Source organism: Triturus cristatus, chromosome 6 (assembly GCF_964204655.1).
Source record: "Triturus cristatus chromosome 6, aTriCri1.1, whole genome shotgun sequence".
In the NCBI taxonomy this organism is placed as follows: domain Eukaryota; kingdom Metazoa; phylum Chordata; class Amphibia; order Caudata; family Salamandridae; genus Triturus; species Triturus cristatus.
In genome coordinates, this window is record NC_140589.1 from 1,851,171,960 (window position 1) to 1,851,197,290 (window position 25,331).

Sequence of the window (25,331 nt, forward strand, 5' to 3'; positions counted from 1 at the left end):
CCTATTACAATTCTCAGGTCTTTCAAATAAACATTTTTCTTTTGTATTCTGTATGTAGTATTTTCAAATTAAAAATACAATATTGTATTAGAAATTAAGACTTGAGAAATATTATAATATATTTAGATTCCAGTGCACATCATGCTTACAGGAGGCATCTGGTTATTATGCAGAATGAGAAGTGTTTTTCAGTTCATTTCAAGATGGCTGCCCTGTTCGCTCGTAATACCTGTTGGGATGCTGAAACAGTGGACTTATGCACTGTAATTGAAACACTCCCTAGAAAGCTTATTAAGGAAACAAGAGCCAATGGCATGGGTTGAGCCGCAATGTGATTGACACTGCTCAAAGCAATGGCTGACCCAAAAGCCTTTTCTATGTGTACTTTTTAAAGAAAGGCTTTATGAAAGACCTAAAAACTGGACATTGAAATTCTAGAGTGGTGTTATATACATATATTGCCTTACCACCTGATACAATCTGCATTTGAAGCCTTTATATTTAAAATACTTCCCCTTTTATTCTATTAGGTTACACAACCAAAATACTTGTGCAAGCTTGAGTGATTTAGCCCAGACCATGAAATTTGGTTTTACTGAAAACATTCCAAGACCTAAAAGGAAACTCTCAATATATTTTTCAAGGGTTTATTATTATTTTATTGCCATTTTTGCTTTCTCTTTTAAATGTTCTCGAGTGTTGAACTTGGGTTTTAGCAAGATAATGAAACATTTAGGGAAGAAAATGCAGCCCAGTAGCCCGGCGCTGGAGGACTGGATAGTAAATACCTCCACAGCCACCATGTACTTGCCTCGGGAGCTGGTGTATGCTGGGATGAAGGACAACCACACACTGACAAACACCAACATGCTAAAAGTAATTAGCTTTGTCTCATTGAAACTGGCAGGCAGAGTTCTTGCTAGAAAGGCCACAATTAAGCTAACCAGGGCAAGAAGCGCCATGTATCCCATCATGCAGTAGAAGAATAAGGAGTGCCCTTCTTTGCACTGGAAGATGGTCTTCCCCTCATTAGCTTCTGTGTTCATTTCTGGGAATGGAGGGGACTTCAGTATCCAAACAGTACATATGATGACCTGGAGCACTGAGCAGAGACAGACGACTCCGTTGGCGGTGTTGGGCCCCAGCCACCTTCTCCAAGGGCTGTGGTGGCTGGTGGCCTTGAAGGCCATGATCACCAGGATGGTTTTGGCTAGGACAGATGAGATACTGACAGAGAACACGACTCCAAAGAGGGTTTGTCGGACCATGCAGCTGAGGCTGGTGGGTTGGCCGATAAACACCAAAGAGCAGAGGAAGCAGAGCATGAGGGCCAGGAGTAGGAGGAAGCTGAGCCCATGGTTGTTGGCTCTGACAATAGGTGTCTCGCGGTACCAGACGAAGGTGCACAAAATAGCAGTAGTGAGGAGTGTGAGGAAAGTGGCTGTAATGGTCAACACCAGGCCCAGTGGCTCTTCGTAGGAGAGGAATTCGATTACTCTGGGGACACACATATCCCTCCTCTCATTGGGCCATTGATCGTCCGGGCATCGTTGACACTCGGCTGCGTCTAAAAAAGTGAAAAATATGATATTCTTAGTAGTATGTAATGGTGACTCCTTTAGTGTTGGATGGAAAGCTAACACATTGGTAGTACATTGCTCAGAGGCCTCTTCTTTCATATACCATGGTCTAATGCGTGGTATAAATCAGATGTAGTACTCTATGCAGCTTTTTACAAGTGTCCCAAGGGAGCATCACTGTGTTATTCAGACAGTAAATTCCCGAAGCTTCTCTGTTTTGAGGGCGAAGGGGGTAATCAGCACGGTGGGTAGAGGAAGTAATAGTTTCCCTCCTAAAGAGGACTTTGGTCTTTAGAACAAGACTGAGTGTACTTTGAGTTGGTCATCCATGTTGCATCTAACTGCTAGGGTACTAATGTATCTAGTGCTGATATTTGGGAGCGTGAAGTCTTACCTATTTCATGTTTCATGTTTACATTAAAAACCTCTTTCTTGCTACTGTTGGTTTCATTCAAAGATATTGGCTTACAAACATAATGTCCTACATGTTTGGGGTTTTGTTGAGCTTTTTTTCTTCTTCTCAAACTGTTATTGCCTCATGCATGTTTTACATTGTATTCTTAACTGTGGTCCCTTATGCTCTAAATTAATGAATTAATATAATGGTTTTATATAGTGCTCTTTCTACAACATTGATGTTAAGGCACATCACAGAGAACAATTAGAGATACTTGTATAAGTATTATAGTGCAACAGGCCATACGTTGCTTTAGCATGCAATATGAAGAAAAAACACACAACAGCATAGTGATATGACTGGGTGTATAGTAATGACAAACAACAGGGGCAACCCTAGAACCTGAACCAGCGGCTAGCTAACACTATAATCCAAACAATGGTTCAAGTACACCACTAAGGATGAAAACAATTATAAAATCAGACTAAGAAAAAGAGACCTCCCCAAGTAAGAGAAAGAAAAAGAAAATCAGAAAAAGGTGCTACCCAACTATTGAAACACCCAATACCCATTGTACAAAGTTTCTTTTAGATTTCAAAAAGATTTTTTAATATTATCAAAGAAAGCATATCAAAACACATTTTCACAACAATAATGGCGTTCACACAGTTACACAATCAATGTTACAAATGCAAACAATGACAGGTGTAAACAAACAAGTTGTGGCGGAGGGAAAATACAAGAACAGGATTCAAAGCAAAACAGAAACACACAGTAAAACAATTGTGTCCTCATTAATTAGAGCCACATCTTTAGCGTTGACGGCATTTCAACACATTACTAAATGAAGGGTCATCATCAGGACAGAACGTCAAATGTAGAAGCGTCCACTGAATTTCAATAAAAATGTCTAGAATAAAATATGTACATGTATTTGAGAAAACAGTTAACACAAATTGGAAACAGACAATAAAAGTTGTGACATAGGCCAAAAAGAAGTTTCTCATATGACCCAAGAAAAGATATAGAAGACACCCGAAAAAAAATGCTGCCTAAAAAATAACTAAAAACAGAAATTAGAAGGAAAAAGAAAAGTAACGTAATAACATAGCTATTTGCAGAGCAAAGGTATTGAAGAGAAAATCAGGATGATAATCACCTAAATCGTCACGAAGAGTGTATCTACATGGAATGTGCATCATGCACAAATGCATTCATGAGTTCAATGCAAGAAGGGCAAAAGCACACTGTGTCAATGTGTAAGACAAAGAAGGAAAGAAAAAGTTTTAAAAGGCAATAATTTGACCGCCGTGATTATTATATTTTACAAAAAGTGGTTAATCATACTGTTCATCAACATACCTGCTGGTATGTCAATTAAACCATAGCTGGAAAAATTCTCAAAGATATTGTATATGATGGTCTATAATTTAATCAGAGCCTGAATTGTCTGCAAAGAACCACGGTCATCTAATGAAAGAAAAAGGAAAAGAATTAAGACAGCAGCACTTCCATTAGTAGATGTGTCATATCCGGGTCCCTAAAATTCAATACTGTACCTAATACCAATTCGTTGATAGTCCAGCGGTCATGCGGGTTCACAGGATCCTGGTAGGTGTGCTCATTTAAACTGCAATTATATAAAGCACGCAATCAGGAAAGAGTCATACAGTGCATCACTCATAAACCACATGGGCAATTTTACAGAAAACATGGAAAAGACAGAAACAACAGAGTTAGATTGGTCCAAAAAACTTTGTTAAAAAAGGCTGACCGTGGTCCTTTGCAGCCATTCAGGCTCTTATTAAATTATAGACCCTCATATACAATATCTTTGAGAATTTTTCCAGCTATGGTTTAATTGACATAACAGCGGGTATGTTGATGAACAGTATGATTAACCACTTTTTGTAAAATATAATAATCACAGTGGTCAAATTATTGCCTTTTAAAACTTTTTCTTTCCTTCTTTGTCTTACACATTGACAGAGTGTGCTGTCGCCCTTCTTCCATTGAACTCATGAATGCATTTGTGCATGACGCACATTCCATGTAGATACACTCTTCGTGACGATTTAGGTGATTATCATCCTGATTTTCTCTTCAATACCTTTGCTCTGCTAATAGCTACGTTATTATGTTACTTTTCCTTTTCTGTCTAATTTCTGTTTTTAGTTATTTTTTAGGCAGCATTTTTTTTCGGGTGTCTTTTATATCTTTTCTTGGGTCATATGAGAAACTTCTTTTTGGCCTATGTCATAATTTGTATTGTCTGTTTCCAATTTGTGTTAACTGTTTTCTGAAACCCATGTACATATTTTATTCTAGACATTTTTATTGAAATTCAGTGGACGCTTCTACATTTGACGTTCTGTCCTGATGATGACTCTTCATTTAGTAATGGGTTGAAACGCCGTCAACGCTAAAGATGTGGCTCTAATTAATAAGGACACAATTATTTTGCTGTGTTTTTCTGTTTTGCTTTGAACCCTGTTCTTTTATTTTCCCTCAGCCACAACTTGTTTGTTTACACCTGTCATTGTTTACATTTGTAACATTGTTTGTGTAACTGTGTGAGCGCCATTATTGTTGTGTATATGTTTTTTTGATACGCTTTCTTTGATAATATTAAAAAATCTTTTTGAAATCTAAAATAAACTATTATTTACATAGGTATTGGCTGTTTCAATAGTTGGGTAGCACCTTTTTCTGATTTTCTTTTTCTTTCTCTTACTTGGGGAGGTCTCTTTTTCTTAGTCTGATTTTAAAATTGTTTTCATCCTTAGTGGTGTACTTGAACCATGGGTGTATAATAAGACAAAGGAGAGTGCAGCAGGAGAAATCAGGGGTGGCAGGAGGAAGAGGATGGTGGGAGAAGGTGAAGCATATTGTTTAATACTATAAACATAAGAAAAGCTTGTTTATAGTTATAGATATGCATTTTACTCACTTCTCAGTAACGGCTGGCGTGCCATCGGTGTGGCGTGCGGGGGAAGAGGATGCAAAGAAAACAGTAAAATAAAAGTAAAAAGAAAAAGAACTTATGTGCCACATCGCGCCCACTGTAATGCCACTCTTCTGTTTCTTCTTCGCTACAGGCTGAGGCTCCCAGCCTACCCTGTGGCCAATCCTAACGCTGCTCTCATGCATGGGAGCAGCATCAGGATTGGCCTGGGCGCCAAGGAGTTGCGCTCCTAGGGAGACTGGGAGCCTCTACCTGCTCTGTCCAACCTAGCTAGCGGCTGGGCTGGAGAGAGCTTCACTGAGCGTATGGGTTGGGCCGTCCTGAGACAGCCGGCCAAACCCACATGCGTAAAGAAGACTTGCCCTGCGATGGCCTTGCTCCCAAACCTCATTAAATGAAAGAAAAATAAAAGGATTATAAATTAGTTTTATTATCGTTACATTTTTCAAAATTTATAGCTCGCAGGGGTGGCGACGCTCCTCCGCCATAGCGGAGGAGCCTCCGCTATCACTTCTTGAACATTTCCTGGGTCAAAGTAGTGATGATGAACAGTTTCTATAATTGAGGGGGAAGAGTGAGCCATGCCTAGGTATTTAAGGGTGTCATGGGGCTTGGACATTCAAGGTAGAATTTATATACTTGAGTCTTTAATCCTTTTCTGAGAGTCAAGATGTCCATGGTGTTCTCAGGTGAAGATTTGGAGATTTCCAGAAGCTAAAGTTGGAACCCAAAAATGATTGCTTTAGGGCAATAAAGAGTTTGAATTTCTCACTTTCCAGGATGAGAGAGCTTGTGCTCCTTTATTCTCATGAGCCTCCTGAGGTGCGTAGTGGGTTTGCTTGGTTGCTGGGCATATCATGGTGTAGCGCTTTGTAGGCTAGAGAACATATTTTGAAATTGACCTCTGCTCCTTGTGGGAGGCAATGGAGTTCTCTTTCAATATTTGAGAAATGTGGAGTGAAAAATTTCTTTTAACAGGTGTGAGAAAAAGGGTGCAGGTTGTTGGTTGACTGGGTTGTGAGCCTGGTCAAGCAACAGCCATGATCTCATGCAGGGTGAGCAGCAAAGAGTAATTAAATTCACCTGTTCTTAAACCTGGGTAGCTAGGCACAAAAAGCAGTCAAGCTTAACTTTGAGGCAATGTGTAAAGTATTTATGCAGCACACAAACAGTAATAAGGTGATAACACAACACAAGAAACCCCCCAAACCAATTTAGAAAAATAGAGTCAATTTTAATAAATTATTTGACACTAAAAAGACATAAATCCAATAATTGGAACCAGAGTTCTGAATTTTAAAAGTTTTTAATGAACACCAGGGCCTAAAAGATCAAAGCGTCAACCGCAGACATTTAGTCACGTGAGACGGGGTCAAAGTAAAAAGATATGGCAGACCACGATGTAGCGGATCGGTTACAAGATGTGGAGTGGACCCGGTTAGCGCTTAATTCCGGACTTATGAGAAATTCTGAGGAAAAAGTGTCTGAGAAGGTAAAGTTCAGCGGGGCAAGGCTGCAGAAGGTGTCCGAGGAGGGAGCATCCTTTTCGGACCGCCCTGGGACAAAGCCGCAGAGAAGCTTTCTGTCTTCTGATTTGGTCTATAAAAGGTAAGTCACAAATCCTCAGCGGGATGAGGCAGAGGGCTGTAGCCAAAGACAGTTCTACCAGGCCGATAGCTCTTTGGCAAAGGACTGCTGAATAGGATTTGCTGCCTTGGAGAAGAACATAGCGGGAGAAGACACAAAGTCAATCCGACCAGCGCTGCATCTCTGGTGGATAGGCAAGAATGTTGGCCCAAGTCTCTTCCTGGTTCTCAGGGCAGTTTTGGCCTAAACGTTTTTCAAGTCCTTAGTTGACAAAGCATTTCTCATCTTTTTGTATGTGTGTTTGTGTGACTAGGCAATAGCTGAATGTGCCGGTAGATGGATGAGTGAGTAATGGTACGGATGGATTGGTGAGTAAGTGCTTAGATGGAGGAATGGGTGGGAGGCCCGGACAATGTGTGGGTAAATGGGCAAGTTAATGGATGGGTGGATAGATGTATGGTTGAGTGCATGATTGGGTGGATGACTAAACAGACTGGTGGGTGGATATTTTAATGTATGGTTGCATAAATAGAAAAGCGAAGAAGCAAGTGAGTGTATGAGTGGGTGAGTGAGTTTGTGGATGGATGAATGGTTGAATGACTACATGTTCTTGAGGTTCCTTTCCCCTGCTGGAGTCCATAGTGTCACAGGACTCTGCTCTCTAAGCCGTTCACCCAACGTGGCTCCCACTGGGAACTGTGCACTCTTAGACCACCTCTCCCCTCCCAGCACCAACCTGGCCTAAAGCATCAACAAAGCTTTTCGGCATCTGACCACAGTCCATGGAGATTTAAGAGCTGTGATCCATGGCCTCTCACTTATCCAAGCCCCCACCTCTCTCCTGGGCTTCCTGCCACAAGCCGAGGAAAACAAGCACCTCCCACCAGTGCCATGATAGCTCACGGGATGCTGCTGGGCCATAGACCTAAAGTAAGGCAAAGAGAGGCTGCCCCAGAACACCTGGACCCTACCAGACTCATCTCAATTATTATTATTATCATCATCATTATCATTGTTATTATTATCATTATTGTTATTCTTATTATTATTATCATCATTATTGATATTATTATTATTATTATTATACGTTATTATTATTATTATTATTACATTTATAACAGTCTCTGGGATATTTTGCACAGTAAGGGTGATGAGATGATTCTTGGGAACTCCACACTTGGTAGATGTTCTGGACAAACACAACATCCGCAACTTCTTTAGATCAGGAAAGATAAAAATCATCCTGCAGCCGGCCTTTTCACTTTATGGACCGATTATCAACTATTGTATCTTGCTCCATGTCACATGGAGGACAAGGAGTAGCCCGTCCTCCCGTTAGTCATTTGAAGACAGTCGGACCCCACATCGATTGAAGCTGCTTCAGTGCTGTGATTTGCAAGGAACCTGAATTATTTCATTTCTAGCATCTCTCGCATTTCTAGAATTTCTAGCATCTAGTTGTGTTGGAACTGGCCCTTTCTACAGGGTTATCCCTAAACCTTTAGCCTTCCTCTGCCTATTTTTCTGACCTTTTTTGTTGGCTTTTGGACTCTGGGCACTCTACCACTGCTACTCAGTGCTCTCTCATCTAAACATAGTATGATTGGTTTACACCTCTGTGGCATATTTATTTTACTTGAAAGAGGAATTTTGAGCCCTACCTTGTTCAATGTATTTATGGCCCCTTTGGCATCACTGGTTGAACCTTTCGGCGCTAAGATTGTCTCTTACGCCGATGATACACAACTATTGTTTACCTGTGGTAAGGGCGAAGTTCTTGATAGGAAAATTATAAATCTTTGCCTATCTACAGCATTTGGGTGGTTTAATCAGAATCAACTTCTCTGCAACTCTGAGAAATCTGAAATTATTTTCTTTGGCTGCAACCCTGGGGATGAATGGCAAGAATGGTGGCCATCTAATATGTCCCCTCCCACTACCCTGGCCACCACGGTCAAAAATTTAGGGGTCAAACTGGACAAAGATATGTCCATGAAATCCCAGGTCCAGTCGGTGGATGTCACATGTTTTGGCCTCCTGAGGATGATGCGCAACTTTCTTCCATTACTCTCAGTTTCTCACAGGAAGATAGTTGTGCAAGCTTTGATACTGTCACGTCTTGATTATGTTAACGTCCTCTATCTTGGCCTGCCAGACTATCTGATTAGCCGCCTTCAGGTGGTTCAGAATGCCGTAGCTAGAGCCATACTTATGGTTGACTTTAGGACCCATATGACTCCACATCTTAGATCTCTACACTGGCTTCCAGTACGCAATAGGGTGATCTTTAAGGCCCTGGTATTGGCTTTTAAGGCATTCCACAATATCGAGACTCCGTATCTGAGTAATAGATGTCAGCTCTATGTTCCATCTCTTAATGTACGGTCCTCAACCTCATGCTTGTCACAGATCCCAAGGTTCTTTCGCTCCCGTCTGGGTGGTCGCTCCTTCCAGTTGGTGGCCTCCGGGCTTTAGAACAATCTACCGCTTGAGCTGCGTCGGGAGGAGGATCTTTTGTGTTTCCGCCACAAGCTCAAAACTTGGCTGTTTGTATGATCGGCGGCTTTGAGACACAACAGATGTGTTTCTGTCACTGGTCCTTCTTGTCGTTAGCGCCGGGACACTCCTGGGAGGAGCCGTGCGCTTTACAAATACCCAGTAACATTAACATTAACATCTAATATACCTAGAGCCTGTAAGTTACTACTAGTGGGCCTGCAGCACTGCTTGTGCCACCCACAGAAGTAGCCTTTCAAACCTGTATCAAGCCTGCCACTGCAGGGCCTGGGAGCACAGTTTACTGTCAACTTGACTTGACATTTAAAACTATCTTCCAAGCCTTAAACTCTCCTTATACTATACATAGGTCACCCCTAAGGCAGGCCCTATGTAGTAGGGGTGGGCAGAATTTGGATAGTCGCGCTACGCAAAGCTCAGCGAAATGGTAAAAAATCTCTGCGACCACGCAGAAATTCAGCAAACATGCGGAATTGCTTGTTCCGCCCGTTCGTGATGCTTTTTTCCTGTTCGCGAACGCTGTTTGCATGCTCGGGGGGAAATATCTCGTGAACACGCATTTTGAAAGCAAAAAATTCTGCAAAGCAGCAGATTGCGGAATTTTTGCCAATTTCGCATTCTCCGCGGAACGCGAAATTACCCAAATTCCGCAAATTCCGCGAGCGGAGCGGATTTTACCGCCCAGGCCTACTATGTAGCTCTATGGGCAGGGTGCTGTGTAAGTAAAAGGTAGGACGTGTGCCTTTATTGTGTGACATTGGCATGTCCTGGTAGTGACAGTCTATTTTGCTTTTCACTGCTGTGAGGCCTACTCCTCTCATTCTTTATATACTTTTAAGTGTTAATTCCTTATCAGAAAGGAGTGGCATTGCCATGTTTGCTATGTGATAAATCCTGCTTACTGGTGTAGTTGGATTCTACATTGCTATTTTACAAATGACACTGTGCAGCCTGACTCCAATCCACGTCTCGGGCTGGGTGACCGCTACACTTGGTGCATACTTTCCAGACAGCCACATCAAGGAAGGGCTGGGTGTGACATACTTCACACACTTCTGAAGGTTCTTTTGAAGTTCCTCCAAGAACATAGAGAATTTATGAGTATAAGTACAGGGGCTCTGACCCAATGATTGTAGCCAATGAGTGGTCTTGTAACCAGACGATCCTGGCTCTACACGCTGGACCAGAGGACTGCTGTGCTGTCAGGGGGAACTAACATTAAGACTACCTTCTTTGCTGTGCTGACCTGCTGCCTGTTAGACTGCTGAAGGGACTGCCACTCTACTAAGACCACACATATTCCCCCAGGAGCACAGCATGTGGTGAGTGCTCTGTGCGGCTCCTGGCTCTGCTGCGTGACTTACGCTTCATTTTTGCTTAGGAATAGCTCTTCACTTGGCGTGCAACTTGAGCTTCTCTTTTGCTCAAAACCTGAAGTGTGGCACTCCTCCAGAAGAATCACGAGGGGAGCGCTGCTCAGTGGCCTGATTCTGGAACCAGCATGTGGTGAAGCGCTGCTACATATTCCTAATTCCACAAGAGCATCTTGTGTATTATTTTAAATGTGCCCCCCTTCAGTGAGGGGACCGTGAAGTACAGTGCCTGAGGGAAAAGTGCTGTCCAGTGGCACCACCCCTCCATAGGAGGATACCTTTGCTGGCCATTCGAAACCCCATCGTGGGGGCCCCTTCTGTGGGGAAGCTGCCGTGCTGGGGGAGGATCTCTTGTTTTTGGGAGGCATCCTTTCTCATTGATAACATTACGGGGCGAATTCTTGATGGATGCCCCCACAAGTTTGGCCTGAATTACTATATCACCACTAGTAGGCTCGCAGGTGCTCCTGCGGCTTACGCCTGGTTTATAAAGACTCTTGTTGGATTAGGTTTCCAAAATCTACCATAATCCTGCTGGTTTAAGCACATAAGCTCTGGGTCTTATGTTCTGTGATTACACAGAGTTTCATGTGGTGGCCTCTAAAAAAGACTGCATTACCTGAAAAGTGCTTACGGGTTTATGGTGATATATTGTGATTTGTGTGTTTTCTTGCTGTACCCAATCTGCTGCATTTCATGCCCTGATGTTTTAATATATGTCATTTTGATTCTGAGGGGCCAATAGTTCAGTACCCTCTTATGGAGGGGGGCCAGAGCTTCAATAATTGATTATATGTTTGTAAGCCCTAATGTTATATCATGGTTTTCTAAGGGAGAGATTTTAACCACAGACTAGTAAGACCACACAGCCCTTTGTGCCTCCGCGCTGTTATCGATTAAAAGACACTTCAGTAATATTAATTTAGTCTCTATTTTACAACATTCAACAGATGTTTTAAGATTAGTATTGCACCATAAAATCCTATAGAATCTCTGTCTACCCTACTCAAGTCATAACCGGGCTTGTTTCTTCACAACTTGGCTGATAGTGGATATGAGATGATGATCTCGCATTACAGTAGTTTAATATGCAATATCAGGGAGTCAGATTGAGGAAGGCCTTAACCGCAAATCCTAGGGCACGGTCTGAGATTCTTCAGCCATGTCATGAGTATACAACTGCACTGTTACTCAGGAAGAGAGAACTTTATAAAAGGGACTGGGAGTTTTTGGAAAGTGCAGCTCTTGAGAAGGACAGTTGTAAACCAAATTAGAACAAGGAATTCGCCAGCTAATCTACTCCTGCAAAATAATATTCCAGGTTCAGAATGGGTCCTACATTTTACTTCTATTTATCACATTGATGACGATCCGATTATGTTATCTTCTCTGTGTAATAGATTACAGAATTTACCACCCTTTTTATATCCCTGTAGGAAATGGTTTTGGCTATTCAACACAGTAAGGGGGGAAAGCGCCAGGTCCAGACATGGCACCGATTGATTTGATGAAATATATGCCACAGCTATGTGGCCCCCTGATTACTAATGTTTTTAACTGCTGCTTAATAAACAATATACCACACTCCTGGACCAAATCAACGATCGTGCCTATATTTAAAAAGGGCGATCATATGTCTCCCAAGTGCTACCACCCTATTTTGCTGATTGATAGCACAATCAAAACAATTGGTAGAGTTATATATGACCGCTTAGTCAAATGGGCTGGTGCAAGGGCATTCTCTCTCCTTTTCACTTTGGATTCCGACCAAATTTAGTCACAAATGAGCAGTGTCTGAACCTGACAGTTAGTAAGTATACTCTCGCGAGACGTGCCCTCATTTATCTTGCCTTAATGGACCTATTCACTACTTTTGATTAAGTTAACAGGACCAAATTGTGGCCTATGTTGCTGGATCAAGGAGTGGACACCCCTTTGGTGAATTTTTTGGATTCCCTGCATGCAGGCACCTCTGCTTTTAATCTTCTACATACATGGGTTAACAGCTCACTCAACTCAAGTAGATACCCTCAGAATGGCAGGCACTCTGGTACCTGCCTTACTCTATGCAGGCATTGCAATCCTTTTAGCTCTTTCTCCTTATGCACTGAGGCAGCTGGTGGACTGTTTTGCTTTTTTTTGTGCAAGATCTTGGTATAAAAACGAATTACAAAAAATTGCACATTATGTCCTGCAGACCTGGTAAATTAAGAATAAATAAAATTACCATCAAGGGGCAAGCACTTATGAGTGTTGATAACGTCTGTTATCTGGGCTTGACCTTCAGTTCTTCAGGGTCTTGTCATTCTCAGCTCAACAACTCTAGCCTCAAACTTAGTAGAAATGCAAGGATAGTCTGAAATCTTATTAGACCAGGCACTAGAAGGACTGTCTTGCCAGGATTGAAGGTGAACATCTCCCAGTGTATTAGCACTGCTACCTATGGTGCAGATTTGGGGGATTTTAATAAAAGTTGCTCCCTACAGGCAGAGGAAAAATATTTTCTGCATCGTATGTTGAACTTACCACCTACGACTTCTAGCTTTATTGCCCATTCAGAGCTGAGCCAGAGATTTATTTCTGACAAGGTCCACTTGGCGCCTCTCCTGTTGTGGGTCACAATTTAGATTAATCCAGCAGCAAAATTATGCAGGGATATCATCCTTGAGTGTCTCAACCTTGAAAAGGCTTTCTCTATTCCATGGTCGAGTTACATATGCGGGAAACTCTAGTAATCCTGGGGTTGTCTTCTTTGTCCATTGAGCCTTGTAGTATTTCTAAAGCAGACAAGGTAAAGGTGAAAGCAACATTTCTGGAATGCTGTGAAGACCTAAGAATGAAAAACGAACTAGTAAAATCTACAGTTCTGAATTATTACAGATCTTTAGTTACAGGTGAAACCCCTATGTATTTATCTATTGATCTTTCACAATGGGAGGGGTCACTTCTTTTCTGTTTGAGAGCCAGTTCTATATATTGGCCCCCGTGTTTGAAAAGTGTCCCAGACTTAGAGGGGAATATAGTTTCATCTTGTCCATGTGATAATCAATCTGCACAAACACTGCTGCACTTTATATGCTAATTAGGATTCCAACGGTGTAGAGTAGCTCTGCTCTATTTAAATTTTTTAAGTTCACATGAAATTTGTTATTGTGGTTGTGCCTTTTTTAAATAAGCTATTCAGGCAAGACAACAATGATAAGATAACCGCACACTGGTCTTGTATTGTCTAATATTTATTGTAATTTTAGATGATCCATGTTTTAGGTATGCAGGCATGCAGAAGTATAAAACATATGTATGAATTCATTGTATTGGATCAAAGTGTCTCTTTATTAGAGCATTTATATTGCAGATTTAAATCAGCATCCTGCTGTTCTTTTTTAATCTATTTGTATTTTTATTGTCTGTACAATTTTTCTGTGGTTTTCTTTTATGACCTATATATAGGTCGAATAAAGATATTGAATTGAATTGAATTGACAAGCAGTATATACACGGGAGTATAAAGACAAGCATTACTTACACACAGAGTATAAAGATAAGCATTAAAACCACTGCATTATTTAGTAACAGGAGTACAAAAACAAGCATGATTTATACACGGGAGTACAAAGACAAGCATGATTTATACACCTGAGTACAAAGACAAGCATTATATACACGGCAGTGCAAAGACAAACATTATTTACACACAGGGATACAAAGACAAGCATTATTTACACACAGGGATACAAAGACAAGCATTATATACACTGAAGTACAAAGACAAGCATTATATACACGGAAGTACAAAGACAAGCATTATTTGCATTATTATTGAAAGTGGAAGTGATTCAAGGCTTATCACCTGATGAGGTCATGAGTTAATTGTACATATTTCTGGGGGTGCCACTCCAGACTGCAGTCTGATTCAACTGGTGGTGCTGTGTTTTACGTTCTAGTTATCTCATGTGGTTTGCTTGCTGTGTGTTATTCTTTGTTAGCAGGGCTGGACTGGGAACTCAAAGCGGCCCTGGAAAATGTTGTCAGACCAGCCCCCATAAGATGCAATGAGAGCGAGCGCAATGAATGAGTCTGACAACTACAAGAGGGTTTGGGGGTTTCTCCCTCCAAGAAAATTTGGGAAAAAATTGCAAAAATGGTGCATTCTACAAAACATTTGTCATTATATATTCAATTGTATTAGTATTTAAAGCATAGTAAATGATGACCTTACAGTGCAACGGGATACAGCAATCTTTGTTGGGACTCTGTAATGATTCCTTCATTATCACACTTCATCAGTGCCTCTCATTGCTCCACAGTCACTCTCTCACATGAATTTAATTTGTTTCATAGCGCCTCTCACACCAGTGTAGGGTGATTTAGCACTTTACATCACACACACATACAGGGACAATGTATCATACATGTGTATGCAGTGTATAGAAAAGGTTACATAAGACAAAGGGGACTAGGAGGTGTGGGATTCACATGTCATCCATATTGGTAGGCATTTTCTGGGAGTGCTTGGTCTGGAGAAGCACAAACTCAGGATGCAGAACGCAATACAGTAGTTAGAGTTGACTTTACTAATAAGAATGTATTTCTACCCCAAAAAATCCTTTTTAGCAAAATTAAGATAATGAAAGAATGGGAAAAAAGCATAACTTTCTAACCTATATTACGATTGTAACTCATGAACTGCACAGTAACTAAAGGATCTCTGTGACAAAAGTGGTAAACCACTGAGCTATGCACATAAAATAGTTCTGTGATCTGCATATTAAACGCTCTTTGAAGCAGGCATATTAACCCTCTGCACTACCTTAGATGAGTGAAACTTGCCACTAGACAAAACTATGATAACTCTCCCTTGGGTACATTAATCACCAGAGTTATCTTGCCATTTGTATTGTTGCCTGAACACTGTTGGATATATAATGAACTTTACAGTGTTTTTAAAACTGCTGCACTGCTACAAAACTGTCCCCTAATAATAAAAGTGGGCCCCCACCCTTCCTGCTTCCTGAAGAAATGTCCAATGCCAGTTACAGCCAGCGCGGCCTTGATTGAAGGTTTATACATTGAGGGGCATATTTGCAAGCCCCATTGTTTCGCTCTTGCTCCACACAATTTAGTGCATGAGAAACGCAACTCAGAAATGAGATTTAAGAAGCCACGCAAGGCCACCTTGTGTGGCCCTAAGTGGCTTCATAAATCTCAAATAAAGCAATGCTTTATAGCTTTACCTGCTTTATTGCTGCATTGCCTTACTTTGCCCCATGGAGGTGTTCCATGGTTGCTGCGTGGGTATTCCCATGCAACATCATGGATTTTGACGCATTTCCAGATTTACCAGAAGTGGTAGACCTGGGAATGCGCCAAAACCCTACACCTCTCTAAGGGCCTCATGTAGGTAAATAAATTTTACCGGTTCTTAAATACCGAGCCGTACCGAATCGGTAAATTAGAATCGGTAAGTTATATGTAGGTAAAAATTCGGTAAAAGTTACCGATTCGGTAACATTCGGTAATCACGAATCGGAATTCACCGAATCGGTAAATACCGAGGTGGTATTTACCGAATCGGAAAATACCGAGGTGGTATTTACCGAATCGGAAAATACCGAGGTGGTATTTACCGAATCGGAAAATACCGAATCGGTATGTACGGATTCGGTAAATAAAATCACATGACTTGACGAAACAGCTAATCCTGTGCAACGACAGCCCACCCAACCAGGAAGTGGCCACACCCAGGCAGGTGTACATAATTAGCCGACCCTGGAGAGGCTTTGAGTGCAGAGGAGAGGCAGGGAGCCGTTGCCTGTGCGAGCGGGAAAACAAACAGCATGTCCAGCCAGAGAACACAGAGAGACGGAGGGGAAAGGAGGAGGAAGCTGAAATTTAGCCCCAAGGAACTCCAGGTGCTGGTGGAGGAGGTGGTGAAGCAGCACCAGAAGCTGTTTGGAAGGCAATCCCTGCAAGTGCCTGAGGCTGAAAAGCGCAACATATGGCTGGCCATCCAGGCGCAGGTCAATGCTGTGGGAGTGACCCACAGGGACATTGAGGTCCTCAAAAAGCGCTGGTATGACCTGAGGATTGTAACCAAGAGGAAGATGGGCGACATCCAGAAGGAGGCCAGCCAGACCGGAGGTGGAACCAACAGGGCACCTGCCCTCACCGAACTGGAGGAGCTGGTGGCGGCCACAATCGAGCAAGAGAGCGTCGTGGGTCTTGGGGACGCCGACAGCTCTGCCAGAGCCGCAACACACCAAGGTAAGACGAAAGCACAGCAATGTAGCCCCCCCTACCCCTATCCCACATCCCCCATTGTGAAACGAGAATCACACTGCAGTCCACACGTGTCAGTGCAGACAGGCAATGCATTCCGGGAGATGTAGTCAGGGTAACACTAACCATGACGTAAATGTTACAGGGCAACAAGGCATGTCACGCACTCGAGGCACAAGGAGACAGAGGACATTTTGGAATGTGAAATGATTTATTGTGACGCTTGCAATGCAGCCCTTCGGGGACACTGAGCCAATGTTGTATTTCTGTCCACAGATGTGACATCATGCAGGACAGGGCATGCTGCAGGAGAGACGGCACACCGGCCACAAATATCACCTCTAGCCAGCACAAGTTCAGACCAGGGAGCAGGCCCACTGGCAGCCGCACCACCAACACAGCCAGCCTCGCCGCACCCAGAGCCAGCATCACCTCACCGAGAGCCAGCATCACCTCAACCAGAGCCAGCATCGCCACTCATGTTCGAATCACCGGCCACATCTCCGCTTGCAGGTGTGAGAATGAGGAGGCGTCCAGCAGCCAGGCTACGAGCCTTAGACACCTCGTCAGACGACAGCATGGGCCCAGAAGACCGCACCAGGCCCCAGGAAGGGAGCCATGCCACTGTGCCCCACACCTCACAGGCAGCACAGACGGGAGCAAGAGGGCGCCGCAGGTCACGTGTCCAGAGTCCACCAGCACCCATTGACGGCCATGGTGTCTTCTTGGGTCTCGAGGGCCAAATGTTGAAACAACAGCGCCTGCAATCAAAGGCAGTCATGTCAGTCCAGAGGCACATGCGGGTGATGAAAACAACATTAGTCAACATGGACAATAACATTAGCGGCATGGCTGCGGGCATTCGGGACATGTCCCAGTCAATCCAGCAGTTGTGCAGCAAATTAGATGCTGACAACGAAGCACGGCGCCGGGAACGCCAGAGAAGGGACACTACCAGCAGGGCACTCAACCGTCTGGCAACTGCGACTTCTCTACTGTGCCGGCGCTCTGTGACGATGCAGGAGGGCCTAACACAGTGCTGCAGCGACCTGTCTCGGGGGATGGTGCAGGTGACAAGTGCACTAGGGGTGCTATTGACTAGTCAGGCGTCGACAACTGCTGCAGGGGATGCTGCGGAGAGCATCGACACCAGCAGCAGGAGCAGCATCACACCCCCCGTCCCAGAAGCACGCAGGAGCAGCAGGCGGCTTGGGGTTGGCTCTAGTGAGGATGCACAGGCCGTGCAATCCACCACTGCAGCGCGTATGCGCAAACATTGATGTAGCCCTGCTTAGCCACTTCCCATTGGGTGACGTAACCCTGGACTTACTCCTTGTATAGATGGGATATTGCCAGATTGGCTTGTTCATGTGTTCATGGCGTGGTGCCACATTAAAACTACGTCATGATTTGCCTTTGCTTCCTCCTGTAAACCCTCCCGAAATGTTGAATTTTACTGGCTACCTCTTACTCTATACCTTGATCAATCCGCCAAAAAGAGTTACTCTCCACTATCTTCAGATAATTTCAAGCCCCCCTGAACACATGTACTCTTGCCTGCAGTTTTTCATGATATTTTTCAGTCTCAATATGGTAATTATTTAGCTTTATATTGACCTTCTTCATACTTCTTTTTCATTCATGCAATTACTCATATGATGGTTTTTTTTTTTTACTGTACTTTTTGATTGCCATTTACTGTATTTCCTATTATTGCTTACCCATCTTCTACGATAAATACCGTGTTTTTGTTTTCTTCTCTCCTCCCTTCCCCCCCCTCCATCCCTCCCCATAACTTAAAATGCTTTGTTTTTCATTGTGATATTGGCTGCTTCTATTTTCTTTGTCCCATCTTATACCTTTTTTTTTTTTTTCTCATATTTGCTGATGTCACCTTACTGTAATACTTATTTTTCTCTAATAAAGCTTTCAAACATAAAAAAAAAAAACTACGTCATGACTTCTCACAACTCGCTGTGTCCCCTCACTTACTCAGAAATAGTTGCATGTGATCTCTGCCCGTCTCTCTCTCCCATCGATTGCAGTTGGCACTCTAGCTGCGTTGCCCTCTGGCTGGCCTGACTCATCCTCGTTGTCCTCAAAATATGTTAGTTCCACATCTGTACCTTTTTTCGTGGCAAGGTTGTGCAGCATTGCACAAGTGGCAATAATCTTGCAGCAGGTGATGGGTTTGTACTGGCGTGCGCCTCCGCTCTTGTGCAGGCAGCGGAACCTGCTCTTCAGTAGTCCAAACGTGCGCTCCACCACATTGCGTGTTGTTTTGTGTGCCACGTTGTATCGTCTCTCACTCTGGGTTGCTGGGTGTAGGTAGGGAGTGAGGATGAATGACCGGCATGCATATGCACTGTCGCCTAGATGAGTAAAAGGGAACCATCAATAACATGCCTCTATACACTATGATTTGCAGGTTTCAAGGGCCGTCACTGTTACTTACCTAGCATGTATCCCTCTCCGAATTCTCCGGCACTCAGTCGTGTGTAGAACCCACTATTCTGGAAGATGTAAGAGTCGTGGGTGCTCCCAGGATACTTTGCAACAATATCTGTGATGATGTTCCCTGCATCACAGATCACCTGCACATTGATGGAGTGGGTGGACTTCCTGTTCCTGTAGATGTGCTCTGTGTCAGCTGGTGGACAGATTGGGATGTGTGTACCATCAATACAGCCGATGACATGGGGGAACTGTGCCATGTGATAAAAGTCTGTTTTTGTTTTCTGCAGTGCAGCCTGTGTGTTTGGGAAGCTTATGTAGTGGTGCATTCTCTGCATCATGGCATCCAGGAACTTCCTGAAGAAACGTGACAGGCAACTCTGGGTTACCCCACCCACCGCAGCTATCACCACCTGATAACTGCCGGATGCCAGCAGATGTAGGCTGCAGAGCACCTGCACATGTGGGGGTATGGCGTGCGCCCTTCTTATTGGCTGGTCCAGGAGTGGGTGAAGGTCCCTGATTAAGTCCATGATGGTTTCGGGGTGTAGCCTGTACCTCTCATGTATCTCTGCATCAGTCAGCTGGAATAGTGTGATGCGCTGTCTGTAGATGCGTTCCTCCCGTCGCCAAACCCTCAGTCCTGCTGCCTGTAGACGTAGGCGCCTTGCAATGACGTACATAGCGGCCATGTTGTCCACGCTGTTGCATTTTGGGATTGCTTATCTGCACTGTTGATGGTTACCACCTGCTTTCAATCCGTGTTAATTACCGACTCTTATTTACCGATTTTCTTGGATTTCTTAATTACCGAGTGCTCCTACATGTCATTTTAATTTTTACCACTTCATATTTACCACTTCATATTTACCGATTCGTTAATTATGTATTCGGTAAATCTGATTCGGTATTTTGGAATTCGGTAAATATGAATCGGTATTTACCGCCTCATATTTACCGAAAAGTGGTTTTTGGACTCCTACATCTCACTTGTCTGAATACCGGTCGGTAACGGCATGTTTACCGAAAATCGGCCGTTACCGACCGGTATTTGGCTACCTACATGAGGCCCTAAGTGAGGCCTATCGAGGAGAAATATCTTTATTTCTCCTTGTTTCTTTCTCTTCCTATGTATGGTGCATTCTGCAGCACACATAGAAAGAGAAAAACACCTCAGAGGATTGTGTTTGTGCAGGAAGGTGCCCCTTCCTGCACAAAAACAATCCTGCCTTCAACACAGGCACTCTTTAATCATGGTGCAAGAGTGCGTGCATTGGTGCTAGGCCGCCAAAACAGCGCCAGCGCAGGGGAAAAGGCAGGAATGCATCGTATTCTTTTGAATACGGCGCATTCCTGCTCTTTCCCTGTCAATCAGTGCATAACGGTGACTTTCTGCACTGCTTGACTATCTCATAAATATGCCTCTTGGAGTTTTTACAAGTTTAGGCCTGAAGGTTGTCACTTTTTTCCCCAATTAGTTCTAATGTACGCTAGTGTGTGGTTTGTCAAGGTGGAATGTGTTATTTTGAACAAAGTAATAGCTGACTTGTGTTTGAAATATGCAGAGTGATCTTTCTAATGTGGTATGTCAGAAGTCTGTGTGTGTGGTACACTTCTTCTATAGAGTGAATTACTGCTTGGTGGCAGGGGGTTGGGTTTGTTAGATGTTTATAAGCATGCTTATGATGGTATCCTTGTGAGGGAGCAACACAGAGCTGTGTTTTTACAATAAAGGATCGTCGTCGCTGCAGTCCCAGAAATCCAGATGATGATGAGGCATAAAAAGTCCCAACTGCTGAACACTTACAGTAAATGAGTGAGGTAGGAAGCATCACGTGGTCTCTTGGCTCTACAGACACAGCACTATGCAGTTGTATGGTTATAAATGGAGTTTTGTTCATTCAGTGTTGTTTTGAATTTCATCAGTATTGATGTTTGAAGAAATAGAGATTCCTCTGTATTTACGGTTTCTGAGCTACAGTGCTACAGTGCTTCAGGGAGCTCCAACATTATGAAAATGTGCCTTTATGCAATCACTAAGGGCCTAATTACGAGTCTGGCGGTCCGAGGACCTTCCGGACTCATGGGGGTGCAGTGGTGGCGGTCTTGTGACCACCACATTATGACCCTAGTGTTTGTGCCGTCCTGGGTCCGCCGACTCTGCCAGGGAACCGCCGATTCCTGATGGTTGCGCAGTGGTCTGGAGGCATCTATATGCTTGGTGGGACCGCTGCGGTCCCGCCAAGCATATTACGACTTTCATCTCCACCACTGAATTCATGGAGGTCTTTCTTCCATGAAAACAGTAGCGGAGATCAAACACAGGGGGTGGCAGAACATATGTCCTCCTGTGTGTATGCACAGAAATGGCAGCACGACATGGACTTTTCAGTCCATTGACGTGCTGAAACTTTTTCTGATGTTCCCATTGCGGTGCCTATTTTATAGGCACTTCCGTGTGAACACCAAAGGAATCGCCCGCCAATTACAAAAATAGTCATTATTTTGTGGGCGGTTCTCATGTGGGTTTGGCGGAGCGGTTGCGGGGGGTGGTTCTACCACTGCACTGTCAAAATCGTATCCAGCCCCTTAGAGTGTTCACATGGTCTCGTATGCAAAGTGAAATGTAGTGTGATGAGTGGATTCTGTCGGTTATGCAAGGTGAAAATGTAGTGTCACGGGCGTCCATGCCACCCATTATGCAAGTTGGGACGCAGTGTGATGAGTGCCCTCTGTCAATTATACAAGTTTGAGCTGTAGTGTAAAGGGCATGCATGCAACCTCTTATGCGAGTTGGAATGCAGTGTTATGAGTGCATTCTTTCAGTTATACAAGTTTCAGCTGTAGTGTCAAGGGCCTGCATGTGACCTCTTATGCACGTTGGACTGTAGTGTGAAGAGAGTATTCTGTGAGTTATCCAAGTTGGAACTGTAGTGTCAAGGGTGTGCACGCGACCTCTTATACAAGTTGAAATGTAGTGTGATGAGTGCATTCTGCCAGTTATGCAAGGTGAAACTGTAGTGTCAAGGGTATGCATGCAACCTCTGCAAGTTGGAATGTAATGTCACAGGTGTCAATGGTATGCAATGCCGTAGAGGGGTATGCATGGAATCTCTTATGGAAGGCTAAAGTGCAGTGTGTCATGCATCTCTTCTTCAAGATTATAATGTGATATCAAGTGTGCAATGAAATCCTGTCTGCACAACTGAATGCTAGTATCAAAGAAGGGGATACATGTAAGATGAATGTAGAGTCACGTGTATGCATGGAATGCTCCATGCAGTGGCATAACAATAGCCCACGCAGCCATCGTGGTGTGGGGGGGCCGAGGTCCAGAAGGCCTCCTATGGCACTGCGCAAGGGTGGGGGGGGGCCCTGCCCTGAAGAGCTCCTGATTGGTTCTGGAGTGTAGGGGCCCCCCATTTCCTTTGCAGTGCAGCTCCCTCAAGGTTTGTTACGCCGCTGGCTCCATGTAAGAATGAAATCTGTTGCAAGATGCAACCTCCTCCAAAAATGCACCGCAGTGTCAAGGGGAAGGTGGCCAAACACACATACAAGTTGGAATGAATTGTCACAGGTGTCAATAGTATGCGCAATCGCAGCGCATGGAATGTTGTGGAATCGTTTGGCAAGTTTAAGTGCTGTGTCAAGGCTATGCGTGCAATCACATATACACATTGCAATGTACTGCCGAATGATATACACTCTGTTATAAAAGATGAAGCTGTGTATTGAGGCTCACAATGCCCTCCCTTAAGCATGACATAAATAGAGTCAAATTCATGCATGCAAACACTTGTCTGACATTAGATTGTAGTACCAAGGATATGCATGCGGTTCTTTACATAAGATGGAAATATAGTGTCACAGGTGTGCATAGGCGCTGGAAGTAGGGGTGGGGGGTGCTGAGGTTCAGAAGACGAATGAGCAATAAAGATGCCTTCGCATTTTGTGTTTACTTTGTCACTTGTCCTGCTGGTTCAAAGACAAAGGTCAAATAGGCTCTATTTTCTCACAAATTGCGGCTTACTTGGAAACTGGAGTGCACTTTGGTTTTTCTAACTGCAAAGTGAGAGGATTTTATGAAAGTGATCTTGGTGACAATGCTGCTGGGGTTCAGGAAACAAAGGGAAAGGCTGCAGCATGTCAGTCCTTTTTCCAACACAGAACAACATTTAAATATCGGGAAATGAACTAAACATGCATTTGAAATGAGATTAGCAATTAGGAAAGCACACATGAAGCACATTTTGTGATTCTGAAGTGTGATGGAAACAAAGATATTATTAAGATCAAAAGAAATCAAGACACCTAACTTCGTGATGCGCAAATGATACATGTTCACTGAAACCCGATTTCCACACATTATCATGTTTGCGCTATATTGTAATACCACTACAACTGCATGTATTTGCACATTTACTATTCATTTCAACGGAAAATGTCCTGTCTGTAAATGACAGTGCGCTACGACAGCTCCTTACCCCGCCCTCGCCACTCTCCTGATGGATGGGCGTGGCTCATTAGCTGCACATGTTTTTGATGACACTTGGATGTTTCACAATGCCACTGACATCAGTGGCATAGTATTAATGGCAGCACCCCACTCTGAAGATTGTTCAAGCACCACTGCAGGTGTCAAACTTATTTATTTATGAAGATCTTCATAAATCATGTTATCTCACCTACGCCACTTTGTAGCACTTGAACACAAAAACCATGCATAGGTTTCTTTTTGAAGCATGAGAGTTAAAGTCCGGTTGGATGAAGAGGTCTGACACCCTTGACATCATTCCCAAGGTGATGCTGGTCAGAATTGAAGAGCAGGTCGATTTTCAGGAGTTTTCTGAACAAAAAGAAAGACATTTCTCTTCAGGACTAAGGCGGAAGTCTTTCTTCAAGTTTAGGGCTCTGAATCTACAAGCAGTTTCTTCCACACTTTAGTCTTTTGCAGGGACGTTGTTGGATCAGATGAGTTGTGGATGAGTGTAGGTTCCCGGCTGGAGTGCAGCTGAGTTTGAGTTTTCCCCTGTGCATCTTGTGCATCGTACATAGTGCTTTGAAGCTGATCTTGAACTTAGCCTGAAGCCAGTGGTAAGCGCTCCAGTTGCTTTATGTTGAGGCACACGTTGGCTGTCTGATTCTGTACATTGTTCAGTCTGATGATGAGTTTTTTGGGAGGTCGGTGTAGACTACATCATTGTCATTCAGTCAGGTCAGGATGAGTTCCTGTATCACTTCCATGCAGCGCTCATTCTGGAAGAACGGCAGGGTTTCCTGCCGGAGGGAGAGTTTGACCTGGGTTCACTAGAACCTCTGCTTTCATTAGAGGGGTGAAGATCAGGTCGAAATTGAAAACTATGCCCAAGTTTCTGAGCTCCTGGCAAGATGGTGGTTGGGAGCCCAGGTTGAAAGGCTGGTTGACGGGTGGAGTCTCACAGCCCACCCTTCTATGATTAGCACTTCCTTCTCTGATCTGTTAACACATAGGCAACTTTCCTTCATTTAGTAACAGACAGGGTCTATGCCCTTCCTAATGATTGTGTGGTCCTCGGAATTGTTCTGTAAACAGCTGGGACTCTGGATGTCACTGAGGACCCTCCTTAATTTGACCTGATGTGACCAAGAACTCACATCAAGGGAAGCAGGAGATACTGAAGAGGAGGGGGACCACAGAAGATCCACGTTGGACTCTGCTGGAGGGTAAAGTGGTAAACTTATATGTATTTGTTGAATCTGGTTGTGACAAAATGGGTGAATCCAAACACGAGCTTTGCAAGAGACTCCCCATACACCTTAAGCCTGTACTGTAGTAAGATGTGATCAACCGGGTCACAAACAGCTGAGAGGTGGAAGGCGATCAGAGCTGCTTGCTGTCCACCATCAAGGAAGAGGAGAAGTTCTTGTGTGATTTATGCAACACGAACTCTCTAAAACGTCTGAACACAGATTATAGATCATTACAAATGTGGTCCTGTTCCACATACTCTTGGAATTGCCTGGTGGCTTCTTTTCCCAAGATTTCACTTACGCATGGAACGTTTGAGAGAGGGAGGCAGTGGGCGGCTGGCACATATGGGTCTGTTGTGAGCTTCTTAAGGAAGTACAGTCATTATTGAATGCTTCAAAGAGTTGAGAACTGTACCACTTGGAGCTGTAACACTATCTGTGAGTAATGT

At 43.6% G+C, this 25,331-nt stretch overlaps 1 protein-coding gene across 1 annotated transcript in view; it reads right to left on the minus strand.

The window, feature by feature from the left end:
- Nucleotides 1–653: 653 nt before the first annotated feature.
- The window catches only part of LOC146822191 (vomeronasal type-2 receptor 26-like), a 73,128-nt gene continuing 48,450 nt past the window's right edge, over nucleotides 654–25,331 (minus strand). The window contains exon 3 of the mRNA XM_085609980.1: nucleotides 654–1,567. Within this exon, the coding sequence (XP_085466106.1) occupies nucleotides 654–1,567 (914 nt within the window). The remainder of the gene's footprint in view (nucleotides 1,568–25,331) is intronic.